Below are 22269 nucleotides of genomic sequence, written 5' to 3'. Positions count from 1 at the left end.
TGGGATGGTTCCCACTCAGCACATCCAAATGAGGTTGGCTGTTCCCCTCCACATTCAGATCAGGGCTGCTCCACCCTGCCCCACCACATATCTGGACTGGGACTAGGCTCCACCCTGCCCCCAACACACAGCCAGATTAGGCCTCTCCATTCCTTCTCCCCAAAACCTGGATTGGGGGTGCCCTGCCGCACCCTGCCCTGCATGTCTGGATTGGGACTGAGACCAGGCTGCCCTCCTTCTCTCCCCCACCCCACCCCCGCATCTGGACCTGGGCTGCTCTGCCCCTCCCTGCACCCCATGTCCAGATCAGGGCCACCTCATCCCACCCCCCACCACATATCTGGATTAAGTTGCTCCACCCCACCCCACCCCATGTGTTTGGCTCAGGACTGGGACAGGGACCACCAGGACTGGACTGCTCCCCACCTCCCACTCCACACATTCAGATTGGTGCTGCTCTGCCCCACCCTAGGTGGATAGATCAAGGTTGGGCTGTACAACCCTGCACAGCTGGATTGGGGCCATCAGCCAGAGCAGGGAGCTGGCACTGTTCATCCAGCCCACAAGACAAAAGTTTGGACACCACTGATAAATGGCGAGAGGGATTTGACGGTGGGGGTCTATTACAGACCCCCCAATCAGGAGGAGAAGCTGGACAGGGAATTTTCAGGCCAGCTTGCGGAGACACTAAAAGCAAGGGATGTAGTTGTCATGGGCGATTTTAATTACCCGGACATCTGCTGGGAGGAGCAGTCAGCCGGGACGGACCGCTCCAGGAGGTTCTTGGCCGAGTTGCAGGACCTCCACTTGATTCAGGAGGTGCACAGTCCCACCAGAGGAGATGCTCTGCTGGACCTGGTCCTGGCCACAGGCGACGACCTGGTAAGAGGCCTCCAGGTTCTTGACCACCTGGGCAATAGTGATCATCGCATGCTGGAATTCACCATCCAGCGTAGAGTGTCAAGGGCCCACAGCAAGGTGGTGGCCCTAGACTTCAGGAGGGCCAACTTCAGTGAGATGAGGAGATTAGTGGGAGAGGAACTGGGGTCCTTGAGGGCAGAGGAACTCAGCGTCCAAGAGGAGTGGTCGTTCCTTAAGGAAACGATACTCGGGGCCCAAGGGGTGTCCATCCCGACAAGAAGCAAGGCGGGCAGGAGTGTCCAAAAGCCCCCCTGGCTCACCAAGGGTGTCCGGGAATGCCTGCTTGCCAAAAGGGTGGCGTACGCCCGGTGGAAGGGGGGTGTAATCTCCAAAGAGGAGTATACCTCCTCTGCTCGGGCCTGCAGGCGGGCTGTTAGGAAGGCCAAGGCGGAGATAGAGCTCGGATTAGCGTCCAGGATTAAGGATAACAAAAAGTCCTTTTTCAAATATATTGGGAGGATGAAGAAGGCGCCGGGTAATGTGGGGCCCCTGCAGGATATGCGGGGCAATCTGGTGGTTGCGTCAGAGGATAAAGCGGACCTCTTTAACCAATTCTTCACCTCCGTTTTCTTGTGCAGGGACCGGGACTTCCCTGCTGTGATAGAAGCCGGACGCGAGGGGATCGCCTTCAGACCTCAGGTTGGGGAGGACCGGGTTAGAGAGCTTCTGGAGGGGCTGGACGCGTTCAAGTCAGCGGGTCCGGATGCTCTCCACCCCAGGGTGCTGAGGGAGCTGGCTGGGGTTATTGCAGGGCCCCTGGCACGGCTCTACGAGCGATCGTGGTGCTTGGGCCAGGTGCCAGACGATTGGAAGGTAGCTAATGTGGTCCCCATCTTCAAAAAAGGGAAAAGGGAGGACCCGGGCAATTATAGGCCCGTCAGTCTTACCTCAATCCTGGGGAAGCTCTTTGAGAAGATCATCAAGGAGCACATTTGTGATGGGCCGGCATCCGAGATGATGCTCAGGGGCAATCAGCATGGATTTATTAGGGGGAGATCATGTCAGACCAACCTGATTGCCTTTTATGATCAGGTCACAAAGGCCATGGATGCAGGTGTCGCGGTGGATGTAGTCTTTCTGGACTTCAGCAAGGCCTTTGACACCGTCTCTCACCCCATCCTAATTAGTAAACTAGGCGACTGTGGCATAGATGCCTACACGGTCAGATGGATTGCAGATTGGCTGAAGGGTCGCACTCAGAGGGTGGTGGTGGATGGATCATATTCGACTTGGGGGGAGGTGGGTAGTGGAGTCCCTCAGGGCTCGGTCCTGGGCCCTGCGCTGTTCAATGTCTTCATCAGCGATCTTGATGTTGGGGTGGAGAGCAACCTGTTTAAATTCGCTGATGACACCAAAATTTGGGGGGAGGTGAGCACGCTAGCAGGGAGAGAGAGATTGCAGAAGGATCTGGATAGGTTACAGGGGTGGGCAGACAGGAACAGGATGCGTTTCAATACGGACAAGTGCAGGGTGCTGCACTTGGGTAGTAGGAACCAGCAGCACACTTATACGATGGGGAACTCCCTACTTGAGAGCACGGAGGCGGAAAGGGATCTTGGTGTCATTATTGACTCCAAGATGAACATGGGCCGACAATGCGAGGTCATGGTTGGCAGGGCTAACCGGACCTTGTCGTGCATCCACAGGTGCATCTCGAGTAGAGCCAGGGAGGTGATCCTCCCCCTCTATGCGACGCTGGTCAGGCCGCAGCTGGAGTATTGTGTCCAGTTCTGTGCGCCCCATTTCAGGAGGGATGTGGACAACATGGAGAGGGTCCAGAGGAGGGCCACCCGCATGATCCGGGGACAACAGGGCAGACCCTACAGTGAGAGACTGCGGGACTTGAACCTATTCAGCCTCCACAAGAGAAGGCTGAGGGGGGACCTGGTGACCGTCTATAAACTCACTAGGGGGAACCAGAAGGGTTTGGGGGAGACGCTGTTTCCCCTAGCCCCTGCTGGCATAACAAGGAATAATGGGCACAAGTTGACCCTACCCTGGGGGTCTTTAAGAAGAGGCTGGATACTTACCTGGCTGGACTCATTTGAGTCCCGTTTTTGTTTTTAGGGTGGTGTTTTTTTTGGGTTGTTCTCCCGCCCTGGCGGGGGGTCGGGCTAGAAGATCTATTAGGTCCCTTCCGACCCTGAAACTATGACACTATGAAATACTGTCCCTATTAATTTGGGGGACTGCAGAAAGACAGAGGCAGAAAGTTAAAAAGCAGGAGAAAACAGAAATTACATATACTTTGCTCAAAAGAGTAGCTGTTGGATTTTAAGACAAGAAGCTTGGTGCAGACATACAAAGGATCCCTCTGAATCTTTACCAGTAAGAGAAGCTCATCCAAACCTATACCATACAGGTAACCCTTACTTAGTGCTCTTAACTGGTTCCTGAAAAAGCAAGTGTTAAGTGAAACGAGTGTTAAGCGAAACCAAAAGTATCTGACAACCTAAGATAGTGACCGCAATTTTTTTTAATGACCCAAGATGGCGACCGTGAGCATTATAACAAAACTTGCTGAGCGTTAAGTGAAATCAGGTATCAATTTAAAACGACCGTTGAAACAGCGCTAAGCGGAACAGTGTTAAGCGGGGGTTGCCTGTACGTGATTCTGAAATGTTTAGGAGGATTTTCAACTTCTGGTAGCTGAAACCAGAAGTTGAAGCCTTGAGCTAAAAGACCATGGTCAAATCATTATGCAACAGACCCTTTGGGCTTCCTCTCCCTTTCTTGTTGCATTCTTGAACAATTAGTGTGTACATATGGCCCAGCTTTTTTAGGTGCGCTAAACGTGTGACCAAAGGTTCTGAGGAAGGTGAGTAGGTCCCTACCTTCTTCTATAAGACCTAAAAATCTTACTAGTTTCCAATCACAAACATTGCTTTAAGACTCTAGGAGTGTCCCTGACTTAGCATACTAAAGTATCATAGAGCAGGATTCAGGGAAACCCACTGCAGCAGAAAAGAGAATGCGCAGGTTATGTGCTTCCCTGTCAGTGCTTTCATCTTGAATATTTCTGCTTTGAATTGAACTTATTTTTGTCTTCTGTCCCTATTTGAGCTACATGGCTTATATAAAAGAAATTCTACCTCCAAGACACATGTTTTAAATGCAAGCCATTTAAAATCTTGGTTTTCTTATTTAAAATAGAAATTTACACAAGCTGAGCGACAACATACGTTGACTCGCAAGACTTCATTTTAAGATACTTTCTATAACAGATATAAGACAAGTGTAAAGATTTTTGTGTTTGTTTAGAAACAAGTTTGTAACTTTTCAGAGCTAAATTTATAAAAGGTAACAAAGCAGAATTCAGCTACTGGCTTGTAATGGACAATGTAAAAGACCTCTATAAATTCAAGAGAAATGTTCTTTGGAGATTAATGTATAATGTTGCTGAGTTAGGAAATGAGAACTATAATAAAGTATACTCAGCAATTAACAGGTGATATAAAAATCCATCCATCTTAATTTTAATTTGACTTAATACACAGGCTCTCTTAAAGCTGAAAGATTCTCTTACAGCATTTGAATGCTCCAATAAAAAAAAGAATTAATGGGCCATCTTTTCCATCTCTTTCCAATTTTAATAACAGCTGTATGTGCTTTGAAAGGAGACTGTCAGAATATTATTATACTCAATGTTTGTGATTGTATCCTAACCCATAAACTTTACTGCAGTAATAACTAGAATTTTTATATCCAGTTAAATCCCAACCCTATATATTGTAGTGCTTTGAAAAAGATACAGAAGTAGCAGGTCACTGTAATAAGAATTAAACCTGCAGTAAAAAACCCCCATGATTCTGAAAACCATACACAATAACACTGCTTAGACTATAATACTTAGGAATTGTGGAATGGTATCTTTAGTACTAAGCAGTAAAAGGGATTTGTTACATGAAAATCTGCATTGATACCAACAGAAATGCAATACGTGAACAGTGCCTGTGGCTTGTTTAAGCTTTTAATGTTCACTGTATATTAAAATACTCACATAGTACACATGTACTAACTTTCTGACCGTTAAGCTGACTTAAGTTTTTAAAGTCAACTTAACTGTCAGAGCTTACACACACATGTGGAGCAGAATCGGCTTACATGTGGTGCAAGATAATACACCTCTAAGGTGTATTCTCTTGAGTTGCATTAGTTAGGTTGACTTAGCTCACAAGATAGCTACCACCATGTCAAGGAGCTGTATGTGTGTATGCTCTGACGTGGCTTAAGTCAATTTAGTTAAGTTGACTTAACGTGTATACACACCTAGGGTTAGGGGCAAAACAGAACCTATTTTAAAACAGTTATAGCCCAGTTTCTGACTTTAGATTTTAAATAACTTTAGCTCCTGTAAGTTCACCAGAGAATTTCCCCCACACCTAGCACCTAATTTTACAGTTTAGAGCTAAGCAGATATGACTGATCACAATTATTATTTATCTGTATTACAATAATGCCTAGTAACCCTGGTTTGAGATCAGGACCGCCACCGCACTACATACCACATCAACATAACAAAAAACCTTACAATCAAAGTATAAAACATAAAATGGATACGGATAGAAGAGCATAAGGAAACAGGTAATACTGGTCAGCATATAGGCAGTGTTGTCAGCACTTCAGCAGCCCCATATTTATCACGTTTCTGATGGCAGCATGGAAAAAGAGAGTTTTAGAGAGGGTTTTGAAGGAGGATAATATATTAGTTTTGTGGCTATTTATAAGGAGTTAGTTAAGCAGGAAAGGCAGCAAAGGAGAAAGCAGAAAGGTGCAAATATAACAGGTGGGTAATGGAGGCCGGCATCCTGGTCCAATCAGAAATGACATCTTGACAGCAAATGAAAGAAGATAGGAAGGATCTGTCTGGGATAGATCAGGCAATACTGGTAAAGATTTTGAAAGAGAAGACAAGTAGGTTCTGTCTGATAGGACGGAGAAGGGAGAGTCAGTGGACACAGAAGAGGGCAGACAGTTGAAAATTATGGACTACAGAATAATATTTGCAGCAGAATTCTGAACAGATAAAAAACTGAATTCAAAGGATCAAAAAGAATACAAATTACATTGCTTCTTTACAAGGGTATTGTGCAAACTGGAGTAGAACATGAAAAAGCTCCTTTAAAAATAGGTGGTAAAGCTGCAGTCCTTAAGTTGAAGACCTGAGGATCCAGCTACAACGTTCATTTGAATCAGCTCTGGTGGTTTCCTTAAGAATCTGCTGAACTAAAAGACGGCTGAAATCAGTCTGTTCTCTTGAAACTACCATCTTTTTGTGGTTCTGTCATGATCTGTCTTTCTTCAGGTCTCTATATTTAGAGAGGTAAGGATGTAGTTGATCATAGACTGTATTTCTATAGGTTTGTAGCCCAAAAGTTCCATAACATTCCTCCCTGTGTTTCTTAACTGTATCTTTAGTCAGCTCTGGTGTATTACCATGCTTTCCCACATTTTATTTTCTGTTACTATTGACATGCTAGTACTTTTACATGGGTTTCTTTGTAACCTCTGGGGGGTAGGCTTTTAATGCACTGTGAGAGAAATTCTAAAGTATAGTTGTTTCAACAACAACCTTTTAAGACTGTTATGTTGAAGTCTGGACAGATCACAGCTCCTCCTTGCCTGAGCCTTTACACACACACACACACACACACACACACACACAACACACACACACACACACACTCACACACACACACACACACACACACACACACACACACACACACACACACACACCCTTTGTCAGCTTATTCCAAAAAAACTTTCCTTATTCTTCCAAAGTAAAAAGGTAGTTATGTTTTCATGTACTTTTCAAATGCATTGTTTTTAAAGTTAACCATGACCTTTTCTTAATAACTTCACAAAAAGGTGACATCATACATATAAACTTCTTATTCACTGGATGTTAGCAGCCTTTGCGTCTTGCTAGCAAAGATCTTACTATGATCTACTCTTCCTCCCTCATTCCAAATGCACTGGTTATTTGAGGCCAGATTTTCAGAAGTATTTAGAAACCTAGAGCTGCAAAGTCACTACCTACCTGGTGCTTGCTTTCTTTTGAAATGGAAATCTCTAACAGTTCCATTAGTAGCTGGACGTAATCTTTCAGGGTTAATAGCTACCTCTGATGCATGCTTAGATTTAGCTATACTAAATTCTTTCTTTCCCTTCCAGTTTTATTCCCATGATAACTTTTCTTATTGTTACATTCTCTGACAACCTGTTAGGACAGACCTGTTGATAGTTTTCAGATAATTTATTCTATAGATTTGGGGTATTTATCTCTTTAAACCATACACTTCAAAATACAAACTGACAAACTGGTGAGTATTAAAAAAAAACAACCTAAAGTCCTTGATATCATGATATGGAAGAAGTAGAAAAAACAGTAAGTTCAAAATCAGTTTAAGCTGTGAGTTGGCAGAATTCCATTGACTACAACAGTAGCAAAAATTTAGTCCTATGACTACATTCATTTAGGACTTAATTACAGAAAGAGAGCAACTAAGCAGTGACAGTGATCAAAATTTTGTAGAATTGTGACAGATAATTGCAATAAAAATAGAGACTAGGAATATACACCATGCTCTTTTATGAAAAATAACAGCGTGGTAAATATTATGAAGTATTTCAAGAAAACTGTTTTACTAGGTGCCTGAATGTCCCTGGCTCATACTAAGTAAAGTGACATCTCAATACTGACATCATCCATAGGATAAATCCCTCTTGTACCTTTCTGATCTGAAAATTCGTAAGTATTTTTAGAGGTGCTGATGAACTCCAGCCCCCAATTAAGTCAACTGGGGTGCTCACAACCTGTGAAATATCATTCCACCTACCTTTTTATAAGAAGCTGCAATATCCTTACATTTCCTGCTTATGCTTACTAGGGCTGTGCAAGGCTTCGGTAGCTGATTTGATTTGGAGGAGATTTGGCCTGATTCAGGAACCGAATCTCCAAATCCAAACTGCATCAGGGGACCAAGTGAAAGCTCCAAATTGATTTGAAGCATCCACATCAATTTGGAAAAAGGTTTGGAAAAGATTTGGCCACTTTGGAGATTTGGCCATAGACTAAACAGGCTGCCTCCAGCTGGTAAGTCTGTTGGGGTTGCGGTTGGGGGAGGGAAGGTTGGGGCTGGGACAAGCTGCCCAGCTAGGGCAGGAGGCGGAGGGGTGAGGGGTGAGCGTGTGGCAGTGCTGGGAGCGGGGGCTCTGCCCTGCTATCACTTCCCAGCTGGGACAGGATGCGGGCATGGCTCGCTCCAGGCGGAAGGGTACAAGTGGCAGCAAGGCAGAGCTCCCGCACCCAGCACTGCCGTGACCACAACCTGCACCCCACCACGTCAGCTGGCAAGCAGCAGCAGAGCAGACGCCCCACTCCCAGGGCTGATGCAGGTGCGGCAGCACTGGGAGAGGGGGCTATGTGCTGCTGCCGCCTGGAGCAAGCTGCACCTGCATAGCTGGGCAAGCAGCAGCAGTGCATAGCCCCCACGGCTCCCCCCTCCTTGGCAGAGGCAGGCACAGCCAGAGGTGCCATGAGAGAAGTCGTCATGACTGCCCTGCCCAGCCCCAGCTCCCCCTGCCAAAGGAGAGGCAGGCATAGCTGGAGAAGCCACGGGAGAACCTGCAGCTGCCCAGCTGTGCCTGCCTCTCCCTGGCTGATCCGAATCACCGCTGAATCGGCCAAATAGATTCAGGACAGTGATCTGAATCTCCAAATTGACTCTCTGTCCTCTGAATCGGCCAAATCCCAATCCCAATCGAATACTTCCCTATTTGCACAGGCCTAATGCTTACTGCCATGATAGTATCTCATAAAGTGAACTCTTGCTTATGAAAGTTTATGCGACTCTACATTACTTAACCTATTACATGCAACTCTGCACTGCCTTCTACTCGTACCTTAAGTTATGAAACAGAATCTGTTTCTTATTTTAGGTTATACTCAGTTTGGACCCTGGCAAGTTACTACCCCCTGTGTTATGTTAAGCTCTGGTTCTCTTGTGTAAGATGGTTGTGTTTCAGCGGTAAATGATTTACAGAATGTTTTTACTGTAAATATTCCCCCCTCCTCAGCTACATTTCAAATGAAAGGTTCACTAAATTAAAAACACCCTCCAGATTATCACCACTGGATTTAATTTCCTTTTATTTTTGCAAAACAAAATCTTTCGTCTAATTTTAAAGTTCTTTGGTCTAATTCTAAATGACTATGACACACTAGGAGTAATATGTCTTTCTAAATAAAAACCAGAGCAACAGGAGCCAAAAATAAGCATATTTTTTCTGTAGTCTTTATGAGATGTTAAATTAAGTATAGTTTACATCTCAGAATCATAATATACATGACGAATTGCTGAAAAGATGGCAGGTTTACATAATCATCCTATTTTAGTTCAAGGTGCTCTCCTTTAATCATTCTGTATTCTTTTTTTCTCCCTTTCTCCAAAACTCCTCTCATGCTGTTAATGTCATTACCTCCTGTTTCTATGATATTTTCCACAAAATTATGCAATATTGTGGTGGAAAAAAAACAAAACAAAAAAAACAACCAAAAACCCAAACACTCATCATCATTAAACTTAGGTGCTAAAAATTCACAAACCCATATATGGTAATGTTGGTACCTTAGCTATAAAATATGAAGTACCTAAAATAGCTTTTAACAATGATTTCTTGATGAGAATCATGAACCTAATCAAGAAATGACTGATGTTCTTCTGAAGAGAGCAAGACATCTAATAATCAACAACTTTGATGCATGGCATACAACTTTTGACAAAACTTATTAAATTTGTTTTATACCACTATGGACTAAAAACCACCCCAAGCAAAGAGTAATGAATAAAATGAAAAACCCAAATGTAACAAGTAAGTACAGCATAATTATATGATCATATTATTTTCAAATCTCATCCCTTCCTGAGTCATCTTTCCTTTTCAGAGCTTGATCCCACACTCTCTTATCCACATTAACAATTAATGGGACTATTCAGGTAAATAAAACCTCCAACATACCTATAAGGTATTATACTTCTATGCTTTTACATTCTAAAATATAAGGAAATCACTTTATCACATGGATTTAAGGTGCCACGTTTCTACATGGTACTATAGACTTTGCTCCTGCCCATTAAATGGGTTGTGACAGCTAATTACTAACCACCCTGTTTCAGGCAGAGAGGGCTTTTTGCCACTGCAGCAGTAATGCTGAGGACCTGAATTCTGATGGAAGCAGTAGGAGTAAAAGCCAGTTTTAATATGGTCCTTGATAAGTTTATAAACAGGATCATCTGACATAACTGTGTGTGAAAGAAAGGCACTGGCCTCTGATCTTGGAAGCTTTTGCTAGCCCACTTTTCTGTGCTGGACTTTTCAATGCTGCAAAAACTGTTCTGCAGCCTACCAAATAACCCAAGGAATAAACTGGCCTCCAGTAATGCATGAGATTTTCAAACAGTTTTTATTCTTATTTTCTAAAGAAGACCAGGGCAGTGCTTTTGGGAAGAATGAAAACTTATCTTCTAAACATAAAATTCATAAATACAACTTAAGTTTTTGAAGGAATGTGGGTGTTTCACCAGGAGGTAAATCTTTAACAAACCTAAACACTAAGAATAAATTTTACACAAGGATAAAGTATCACTTAAAAGTAACAATAATTTTATGAAAGTGGTTATTAGCAGAGCTTTTAACAAGATTAATGCATATATATACACATGTATATACTAATTAAAACACTAGAGAAACATGCTTCTATTTAACACACATAAACAGAATTAAAGTAATTATTTTTACCAGATCCCAGTCTATGCTGCGGAAAAAGGTATGAGACTTGATATCAGAAAATCCTGTCTGTGGTTGGCAACCAAGCCTTTCTTTGGGATCCTGTGAAAAAGAAAACATCAATGTTATGTTTTCTTCTACTTCCTTTTTTATTGCCTTGTCATAACCAAAACATTTCTATTTTTCCACTGTTCAGGAGTAGATCAGGGATGCTCAATCCCCAGCCCATGGAACCATGTCATCTGGCCTGTGGGGATTCTGAATCCAAAATTTGGCAGCAGGGGAGCAGTGGCACCACTGACCTGCTGCCAAATTGCAGGACCTGTGGGCAGCCCTGGGCCCTGTGCGCTTGGCTGGATGCTTGATCCCAGCACACAGGGCTAGGTGGGGATGGTGCTGGTGCAGGATCCCAGGGCCCAATCCTGGGGGTGGGGAGGAGGATATGCCAGGCCCCAGGGCCAAATCCCAACATGCAGAGGCAGGAAGGAGTGACACCAGGCCCCTGGGCTCCAATGTGCAGGGGTCAGAGGAGGTGGTGACACACACCAGGGCCCAGTCCTGGTATACCAGGCTCAATCAGGCCCGTGAATTGCCTTATAACACTCATCTGGCCCATAGGGCCAAAAGCTTGAGCACCACTGGCATAGATTATCATCAGAATTGGTAATAAAAACATAAAACATTGGTAAACTAAATCAATCTAGCTTTCTACATGCAATTGGTTTGGAAACTCATTATAAACTAGGGTTTTTATTTCAATCGTTTTTGGGCTATGTTGTAAAATTGAATTTTTATATTTAAAAAATGCTGTCCTCACTCTCAGATAATTCCATTAACTTCAACCAGTCTACCTGAATGAATAAAGAATACTCATAAAAACACAGCCTAGTAGTAATCTTTGTTGGTAAACTTTGGTACTCTGTTTCATTATAAAGAACATTTTACTAAGTAACCATCTGGTAGTTTGTTTTACTACTTTTTATTTGTTAGCAAGTTTTAAAATTTAAACTCTACACTATGAATTTTTCACATAAGTCAGCAATTAAAAGACTTTTTATATTATATAATGTGTTCAGGCTTTTTTTTTTTTTTTTTTTTTTTACAGTAAGCAAAGGCATTTCTACATTTTTAATTCACTGCAAAATAAGGTTTTGAGTTACCAATCCTATATGCTATAAATAAGGGAAATATTGAAAAACTTACCTTATTTAAAAATCCTTTCAAGACATGGGAGGCCTTGACAGAAAGAAATCTTGGAATCCGGATTGGTTTCTCAAGAATAACTGTTACAAATTAAAAAAATATATATAAGTATATGTACATATATGTTTATGCTTCATTATATAATATTCACTAAGATTTCAATAAATATACTGTATCACTCATCTATGCTATTATCTGGACCATATGCTAATATGACAAATATTTAATTACTTAATATATTTAAAATGAAAGGTGATATTAGTAAAGTGACAATTAAACTTTTTCTGAATAGTCTAAACTTTATGGACCACATCTTTCATCCCATATGTGTCATAGTGATAAATGCAATGAATAAGGATTTGCCATCCTTTCAATGGCTTGAACAAGAGGATATATAAAAATATTTTTAAACAGTACCAGTAATATTATACTGGTCTAGATGCTGTAGAAGACTCCCCATTGCACCATCAAAAACCATATTATACAATACACCCCACAACAGATAGCTTAGACAATAGTTCTGCAGTTTAAAGAATATGCAACAGACTTTGGGAATGCTCACAGTGGCACTTAGATTGGCCAGGGGAGGCTACATTTGAATGAGACCTTTCTTTTCAAAACTTTGTGCAATATACTTCTGAAATCTACTCTTTCTTAATCAAGTATTTCCAGAATTGTCCCCAAAATGTACATTTCACTCAATATTTCTGTAATTAATTACTATATCATGCATAATGCTACCTTTGATGGGCAAAACAGCTTCTAATGAATAACTTACTAAATGGTTGCCATACATTCACCATAAGGAAATAGATGATACAGTTACCACTTCGAAATTTCCTTCCATAATAGAAAGCAATGTTTTTTTTATAAAACATCTTCATATGTAGAATTACATTCTAAAAGAAATTCTCTCTTCTAATTATGAATGAATAAACCATTACCTCTTCCAACTAATAAGACTATAACATGGTAACTTCAGCAGTTGATTGCATAAAAAAATTATATTGCTAAAGTATTTCAGGTGTTATAGTAGGCACTATCAGAACATTTTAGACATTCAAAGTTAAAGTAATTATATTTGCAACTCTCTTAAATAAAGAAAAAAAACAGACAAAATATAAAATGTTTGTACCAAAGAATAAGAGTGGAAGAGAAAAAATACCCCAAACTATGTTTAGAGGAGGGAAAGAGTAACACATGAGCAGTGATTTGTCAAATATAATGACCTATTTTTTTTCTTGAAATATAATATATGATGTAACAGCTACAACCAAGGACATTTCAAACTTATTTTCATTGGTTAGTTCTATACTGTGGACCTTACAGGCACAAAGTCCAATTTGAAGAAGACTGACTTTGTTTTGTTGGCATGGCTTTGCTTTTTATGTGGTTTGGGTTTTTTGTTCATGTTAAAAAGAAAATTATGTTTTGGATGCTGAATTAGAAACACCATGGCATTTTTTACCTGTGCTCATAGTGATAGCTGTGCAAAATACTGGGCTCACTACCAAATCCTTTTGTGGAAGATTAAAAGGATAGGGTAAGGAATTCTTTAGTATCTTAAGGTGGCTGATAATTTTCATTCTTAGTGTCATTATTTCAAAGGGATTCACAAACTAAAATTATTTAAAACATAATACAACATATCTTTACTATACCTACCTTGGAAGAGGTAATCTTCAGTATTCATATCTGGATTGTCAGTAATAATATCAAATGGAGATCTTCCTGCCATCATTTCAAACATCAGGACACCAAGAGCCCACCAGTCCACACTAAACCCTGTAAAGCAGTTGCAGAGCATGTATTCAAGTGATGCCTAACCCTAGACAATCAATGGAGATTAAGTGGCCAATTCTGCAAAATGCTGAGAATCCTGTTTTCACTGAAGCCACTGGTGCCATGGCCCAGTGTATTTCAGGACTAAACTTTCACAGAGCACCTTGGAGAAAAATTAGCAAAAGTAATTTTGTTCAAAAACTTGCAGCTGTGCCATAGAACAGCAAGGTTCCAATTAGCAACATTCAGATAAATGTCAATATGCTTCTTAGTACTGAAAGATACTTAATAATGTTTAGAGTTGTAATTGTTACATTATCATACTGCTAAATTACAGGATTCCGATATTTTAGTCCATACACTCAGCTAATTATAATATGTAAAATACTCATATAGAATGTGAAACAAGAGTAGTCTAAGACTTCCATGATTGGATACTCAAATCTGATCCATACAGTGCTTAGTCCGAAATTTTAAAGCCAAGGTGTAAGGGACAGGCATTGCTCTGTAGTCCTATGTAAGAGTTCTCTCTCAGTAGGAAGTCCACCCATTCTGAAACCCTGTTTTAATAGGACCTAAACAATCATGATTATGAGGCAGGATACCAAAATTGTCTCAAGTACATCTGAGAAAGCTAAAATGGAATTATAGAAGATGCAATGAATTCCAGTCTTGTCTGTACATAATGAAATAAAAAAATATGTAAGCCTAATTAAAATATCCATAGCAGCCTGATATCAGAACTTGAACTTGGGATTCATTGCAATTAAATTGTTACCGTTTATGCATTGCCTTACCATATTCTTCTCCTCTGAGGATCTCTGGTGCAATGTAATTTGGCGTTCCACAAAAAGTGCTTGTAGTGTCACCAGGGCCTAATCCCTCCTAAAGGAATAAACCAATTTAATATTGAAAGTAGAGTTCTACTTACAGGAACTTCCTTTCAACCAGGTTTTGAAGACACGGATTTGGGAGTCCAAGACTCCTCCGTGCAAAAATGCAATTCCAGAAGATTAAGACAGTGACGAGATACCTTCCAGAAGTGCTCAAGGTTCACGACTGGCTTGTGAGTTTTTCTAGGGCTGCACCATGCAATATCATTAGCCTTAATATGTTTCAAAGGTGCTTTTATTGCTTAAACAACACAAGAACACTTTTTAAATGTATGTTAACATAATTGTTTTCTGAGACTAAAGATAGTTTTTGTTTTCTCAATGTAAGTGACAATGTAAGCTTCTTTATACTGCCCCATTACTAATGTGCTTTAATCATGAACTAAAGGAAATATTGGTAAGGTAGTTTCAAATTATACGTTCCAACCAATCCTTAGGCTCTCTGAAATTGTCAAAGAAGTGCTAGCTGTACTGCTACTTTGAGGATTCGTCTGTCACAAGGAAATACCTGAGGCCACTGACAGATGTTCATTTAAAGGCGTGATGGGATCTGATCCTTGATTCCAACAATTGAGCCTCCTGCCATGTCACATGTGCATAGCAGGACATGCGACTTAGGGATCATGGATCAGATCTAAATCACACCTTACTTGCCAATACAGGGTGACCCCAAGATCATGGTCCTGGGCTCCCTCTGCATCAGTGTTGCCCGATAATCAGCTGATTGTCAGTTTGCTACAGGGACCCACAGGGCCAATTCAAGTCCGTGGGGCCAGCCACCACTCAACTGATTGGCAACTGGATCAGGACTACACTGGGGCTGGAATGGACCCTGGTGCAGTCCCTGCTGGCCACCATTCCAAACCCCATGCTGCCCTGATGCTGCCTCTCATCAGTTGATCAGCAACCAGCAGGGATTGTATCAGGGCCCATTCTAGTCTCAGTACAACCTTGATGCTGCTGCCAATCAGCTGGTTGGTGGCGGGCAGGAACCATCTTTCAAGCCCCTATGCAGTCCACCCAGCTACACATTCATTTTAAGGCATGAAGGAAATCAGTGACAACATTATTATATACTTTTTGTGTAATAATTTTGTGGCTGGTTTCGCTTTAAGCTGCAGCTGAATGTATGGCCAAGCTGCACTTGAAGATGAGACTGACTGGTGAATCACATCTTAAATGTAACATAGGTCAGGGGCCTGACATAGTCATCTTACTGTATGTATGCCAAAGAAGTAAAACCAGCAAGTGAGGAGATGAACATTTTAATACCCACTGCAAGTTTCTTAAAAGTTTCTGGTCTCTCTAAATCATTAATTTGCTCAAGTTCCTCAATCTTTGCTTTTTACACTGCAGCATTTTTAAATGAGACCGCTAATACCTTTTGTAGAGTCCCTTAAGGTAAATGTCACATTTATCAACCATTTTGGAACAAAACTTTGCATGATGTGATTAAATACTAGAACGTTGCAGTGCCAATGCAGTCATGCTACAAATTTTCAATAGAGAAATTGTGTATGTAAAAATATAGAAGACCTCTTCCCCATAAGACCTGATAATTGAGAAGGCTAATAGAAATCAAGTTCACAGGAGTGTAAATATTAAATATCCAGTATATAAGTTAGTCAAGGCCATCCCCCTAGAAGGGCAGTGTTAATTTTCTAATTGAGGACATATCAGACTTGACCTGCACCAAAGACAAGGGTCAAATACTAACCAACCATGGAATCCCAGTGACTTCAGTATCCAAAAATAAAGGCTAGTGACAATTACATTTCTTCAATGGAACTGTGGAAATATAAAAGCAGGACTCTTTGATTCTAAGTTTATAATGTAGGCCTAGAGTCACATAAGACTGAGATTTGTCTCTTGGGAGCCAGCGCTAAAATATTAGGTGTTGCAATGCTCTAATGCACAACACCTAAGTTCCTTTGTAGATCTAGCTGTTGGTTAAATTTGTTGACAATGAATGAGAAGGTAAGGCATTGAGCTTTTCAGGACTTTTTGGATAGTATTTCTGAATCTCCAGCACTAACAAAAGCAAAATAAAATAACTCATTTTAGCCCAAAAGTCAGTGCATGAAGTGGAATTCATACGAAAAGAAAATTCGCTAAGTAAGAAAGTTTCATTTTTTAGAAGTCAGTTTTCAGGATTGAACTGCATTTTAAGAAGCAAATTCTGGGCTGACTTATTCTGTGTACATCTGGGGCAGTGGTCTCCAAAGCATGTCTCCTGGGCAACACATTGCCCATGAGACCCTCCTACCCTGCTTGTGACCACAGAAAATTGGAAAATTAAAATGGAGGTTGACGGGGACAGAATAATATGCTGCTTGCAGTGCAAAGCAAAGGGTGGGGACCAAAGGTTTAAGAAAAACCATATCTAAGAAAACAGGGAAACACTTTGGTGAAAAAAATCAGTGAGAAATAAAAAAAATCCTACCTTGCACATGCCATAATCTGTTAACTTGATATGACCCTCTGCGTCTAGAAGAACATTGTCTAGTTTTAAATCTCTGTAGATTATTCCTCTTTCATGTAGAAAGTTTAGAGCAATACAAATTTCAGCAGCATAAAATCTTAAATAAAAAGGAGAAAAACCAACCTGTCCATTAGGGGAATCATATAAAGTTGGTAACACTTGAAAATGCCAATTAATTTTTGAAACAGAAGGAAGACAGTTAATAAAAGAGCTAACATCAGTTTAGCTTCTACCTAGAGAGAGGATAACAAAGCCAATTCAATCATAAGGGGCTCTTATGATCAAAACAAGTAAATCTACTCTCTATAGTTAAGTATGGCAAGTATTTTTTTTCAATTTTATTATATTTGATAAAATCAGATTATATGAAGAAATTTGTTCTTTATTCTAAATATTTACATGAACCTGACAAACTGTTAACCAGCTTCAGGACTAGAATACTAAAGTCTACATCATGTCTACCGTACTGACATTTATCTGTAGTGCCAAGGCTTGCAAGAGAGGCGTTTACTTCTCCTTAATTATACCCCCATTTGAGGTTTGGTACAGAACCACTTCATTGAGATTCACTTAAAGAATTCAATCCTCAATCAGAAGTGAATTTCAGAGACCAGTTTACTGAATACATAGCAGTAATAATGAATGGTTTTTATTATCAACTGATTTATGGTTTTGCTTTTTCTTTAAATGCATATCCCCTGAGAAAAGTGCTTTCTCTCTCAAGTGTGCACTGCATTCTAATCTTAAGAACATGATTTTTACTTTTGAAATGTCAAGATCACAATCTCCCTTGCAAATGTCTTGCAGTCATTTAAGTTTTGTAATTAATTTTTTTATGTTGTGCTAAGTAACAACACTAAGAGAATTAGTACATTCATCAATGCATCAGTAGAATACCTTGCATGTTCTTCAGGAAGTTTTCTTTGCCGTTGCATATGAAACATGAGGTCTCCCCCATTTACATACTCTATGACAAGGAACAACCTGAAAATAAAATAAAATAAATTAAATCCAAGAACGTTTTCAAGGGAAAAAATTGTGATGACCCTTAATTTCCAAATTAATTATTTTCTTACCTCTAAATTGCCCTCTCTTATAGAAGAGGTTTAATCTTAAAGTTAGATCAGAAATAACTATTTCAAAACCAAAAAAAAAAGAATATTTATTTGATTTATAATACACCCATGTCTGTAGTATACAAGTGATATACCATCATTAAATAGTAGATATATGAATTCCTTAGCAGAGGAATAAATGAAGGAACAGGACTGAACTTAATGGAGGTGAAGCTGTTTACACCAGGTCTGTATTTGGCTTGAACCCTGAATAATTACCCAAATATATGAAAAGGATATTAGAAGTTACTTAAAGTAGCAGAGTTCTACTTTTGGCTATTAATACAAAATCACTACTTCTTAAATATAGTATGAAAATATATTCTTTAAAAATCTTAACTTATTCAGAGATAAAAACAAGGGAATGAGATATAGTCAAGAACCTACTCTGGATTCCTTTAAGAGTCAACTGGATGCTTATCTTGCTAGGATCCTGTGACCCCAGCTGGCTTCCTGCCCCTGGGGCAGGGGTCTGGACTCAATCTTCCAAGGCCCCTTCTAGCCCTAATGTCTATAAAATCGATGAAATAGTCATATGAGTGTGACAGGCAGGAAGATGATAAATACTTTAGCTTTGAATTTATCTACCATAAATAAAAGCAGGAGCAAAGCAGATATTAATTTTAAAAACAACATTTGTACTGTGAAAACATCTTATTTTAGTGACTGTATCTTATCAAAGGAGCGATACAGAGTGCAATGACCGTCTCATGGAACTTGGAACAGTAGTATCATGTCTTATCACTGTAAAGCTACTGAATAGCTGTATTTCTCTGGCATAAAAAATGGAATGAAGCAGAAAAAACATCCATAAGAAAATAAATACCACAGTTTGCTTTAAAAATTCTCATTTATGATAATTTATTATTATTTTTCACTAAGAAAGGATTAATTATATAATAATAATTTGGCACAGTTTACTACTGTTACTACTACTACACCAGTATGTGGTATGAGTTATTGCCATATACAGAATACTGTTTTAGGTTGATTATTTTTAAATCAGGAAAGGCATGGAGTATGAACAGCTTCACATTTGAAAAATAAAGTTTCCTCCTAAATTCACCAAAACTTCATCTGAAACTTGATGTTATCTTTTCTGTTATTCTTTTAAAAACAACCAAAGCACCAGAAAAACATGCCCATCTTTTAAAACTACTAAATGTGATGCAAAATGGTTCTGATGACTGATATCACATATGATTCAAACAAGTCATCCCCCAAACAGATGTTTTAGCACAGGCCTGTCCAATTTCTGAGTGGCTGGGGGCCACATGTGAGCAGCTGTGCTGTGCTGCACCACATGAGCATCCCAGGCACCCTGAGCCCACAGGCTATCTTGCCTTATTCTGACCCCAGGGACAGGTGCAGGAAACAAACGAGAGGAGGGAGGGGAGCCTAGAGACCCTAGCGGCAAAAGCAGGAGAGTGATGGGGTAAGTGACAGGGCTGTGCGAAGCTTTGGGTGCTGATTCGATTCAGAGGAGATTCGGCCCGATTTGGCAGTTGAATCTCCGAATTCAAATCTAATCGGGAGATGAATAAAAAGGTCCGAATCGATTTGAAGCTCTCCGATTTGATTTGGAAAAGATTCAGAGAGCTTCAGAGATTTAGGCAGTCCCTACTCGCCGCCACAGAGATCTGGACCCGGACTCTGTGCTGGTAAGTAGGGGGTGGGGGCGCTGGAGGTGGAGGGAGGGGACAAGGGGGGGGCCCCCCACCAGGCCCCATCCCCTGCCTGCTCCCTCAGTTCCCCTGAGCACCCCCTGAGCCCTGTCCACTCTTCCAGCCCTGTCAGTGGCTACCCCATCCAGTTCCAGCTCCTGGTTCTTTAAAAAAACATACAAACAAACAAAAACCCTGCACTCACTGGCTCCTGCCAGGCAGGGGATGTGATCCCTGTTGTCCCTCACTGCCATGCACTGAGTGGGGGGGCTGTGCCACAAACCCCCATCCCCTGCCCACTCTCCCAGCCCCGTCAGTAGCTGCCCCACCTGGCCCCAGCTCCCAGTTCTTTAAAGAAAAAAAAGGGGGGGGGGAAAAACCTGCACTCACCGGCTGCTGCAGCAGCTGTTGGGGCTTCTGCAGGCTCGTGGCAGAGCCCCCCATGCAACATGGGGCACTGGGTGGTAGTGGGGATCACCCCTGCCGCTTTTTTTCTTTCTTTCTTTCTTTTTTTAAAGAGCCAGGAGCTGGGGCTGGGAGAGCGGGCGGGGGCTCGTGATAGAGCCCACCATGCAGCACAGGTCAGTGGGGATCACTCCCCTGCCTGGGAGCAGCCAGTGAGTGCCAGACTTTTTTTTTTTTTTTTTTTTTTAAAGAGCTGGGAGGCTGGGGCCGGGCAGAACAGCCATTGATGGGACTGGGAAAGTGGGCAGGGGATGGGGCCTGTTTGATTCAGAGATTCGTCCGACTTGGCAGCGGCCCAATCAGATTCGGCTGAATCGATTCAGGACAGTGATTCAAATCACCGAATCAAATCAGTGTCCCCTGAATTGGTAAATCTGAAGCAAATACTAGCGGCTTCACACAGGCCTAGTAAGTGACACCTGAAAAGAGAGCCTGGGTGCCACAAATTAACCCCTTGTGGCCCACCAGTTAAGTTGCCCTGTTCCAGCAGATATGCAGACATAAAAATAAAAACAGTTCTAAATATATGCCTAATAGAGCAATCTACAAGCTCTTCATCCTGTGCTATGAGAAATACGTTTTAAATTCCACAAGTAGTATGCCTGGTCTGCATAGCCTCTGTACAAAGACTAAATGTCTAAGTTCAGGTGTGACAATTATTCAGCAGAAGTGGAACTTAAATTTGGTGCAGCCAAAAGGAGCATCTAGAATAAATGAATCTCCCCCTTCTGACTTTACAAAGACCTTTGCGAGTAGAAAAGTTTGAAAATACCATATACATTGACTTCTGCATGGCTTTTGATAGTCTCCCACAGCATTCTTGCAACTAAGCTAAGGAAATATGGGTTGGATGAATGGACTCTAAGGTGGATAGAAAACTGGCTGGATCGTCAAGCTCAAAGGGTAGTAGTCAATGGCTTGATATCTAGTTGACAGCCTGTATCAAGTCAAGTGACTCAGGGGTTGGTCCTGAGGTCAGTTTTGCTCAATATTTTCATCAATGACCTGGAAGATGGGATGAGGAGTGCACCCTCAGTAAATCTGTAGATTAAACTGAGCTGATGGGAGTAATAGATACACTGGAGGGTAAGGCCAGGATTCAAAGAGACCAAGACAAATTGGAGGATTCGACCAAAAGAAATCTCATGAAGTTCAATAAGGACAAGTGCAAAGTCCTGCACTTAGGACAGAACAATCCCATGTACTGCTAAAGGCTGGGAACTGACTGGCTAAGCAGCACCTCTGCAGAAAAGGACCTGGGGGTCACAGTGGACAATAAGATGAATATGAGCCAACAGTGTGCCCTTACTACCAAGAAGGCTAACAGCATACTGGGATGCATTAGTAGCTGTGCTGCCAACAGATTGAGGGAAGTGATTATTTTCCCCTATTCAGCACTGGTGAGGCCACATCTGGAGTAGTGTGTCCATTTCTGCCCCCCCTCTCCTCCCCCACTACAGAAAGGATGTGCACAAATTGAAGAGAGTCCAGCAGAGGGCAACAAAATTAGTTAAGGGGCTGAGGCACATGACTTCTGAAGAGAGGTTGAAGGAACTGGGCTTATTTAGTCTGGAGAAGAGAAGACTGAGAGGAGATTTAATAGCAGCCTGCAAGTAAGTGAAGGATGGTACAAAGAGGATGGAGCTGGACTGTTCTCAGTGGCGGCAGGTGACAAGAACAAGGAGCAATTGTTTCAAGTTGCAGCAAGGGAAGTTTAGGTTGGATATTAGGAAAATCTTCCTCACAAGGAGCGTAGTAAATCACTGGAGCAGGTTACCCAGAGAAGTGGTGGAATCTCCATCCTTCGAGGTTTTAAGACCTGGATAGACAAAGCCTTGGCTGGGATAATATAGTTGGGGATGGTTCTGCTTTATAATTACGCTATATTTCTTAGCACAGAACACTATAATCAGAAATGGGTCAATGTCCTGATATGTGAAGAAATTTCTACA

General features: G+C 41.3%; 1 protein-coding gene across 12 annotated transcripts in view; it reads right to left on the bottom strand.

The window, feature by feature from the left end:
• Positions 1 to 22269, bottom strand: part of PRKCZ (protein kinase C zeta) — a 223187-nt gene that overhangs the window by 23093 nt on the left and 177825 nt on the right. For 10 of the 12 annotated variants that reach the window (XR_003095613.1, XR_003095614.1, XM_006016195.3 and 7 more), the window contains 6 exons: positions 17971 to 18057; positions 17035 to 17170; positions 14496 to 14583; positions 13582 to 13701; positions 11917 to 11996; positions 10726 to 10815 (listed from right to left, as the gene is read on the bottom strand). Coding sequence is in view for 10 of the 12 variants with exons in the window: in XM_006016195.3 (XP_006016257.1) it covers positions 10726 to 10815; positions 11917 to 11996; positions 13582 to 13701; positions 14496 to 14583; positions 17035 to 17170; positions 17971 to 18057 (601 nt within the window). In the remaining 2 variants the exon portion in view is untranslated. Of the gene's footprint in view, positions 1 to 3386; positions 6231 to 10725; positions 10816 to 11916; positions 11997 to 13581; positions 13702 to 14495; positions 14584 to 17034; positions 17171 to 17970; positions 18058 to 22269 lie in introns of those variants that run through there. The other 2 variants (XM_025211715.1, XM_025211706.1) reach the window with 2 other exon arrangements.

The sequence above is a fragment of the Alligator sinensis genome, unplaced genomic scaffold (assembly GCF_000455745.1).
Source record: "Alligator sinensis unplaced genomic scaffold, ASM45574v1 scaffold366_1, whole genome shotgun sequence".
Lineage (NCBI taxonomy): Eukaryota > Metazoa > Chordata > Crocodylia > Alligatoridae > Alligator > Alligator sinensis.
The sequence above is the reverse complement of the archived record's forward strand: the minus strand, read 5'-3'. Positions and strand labels throughout refer to the sequence as shown.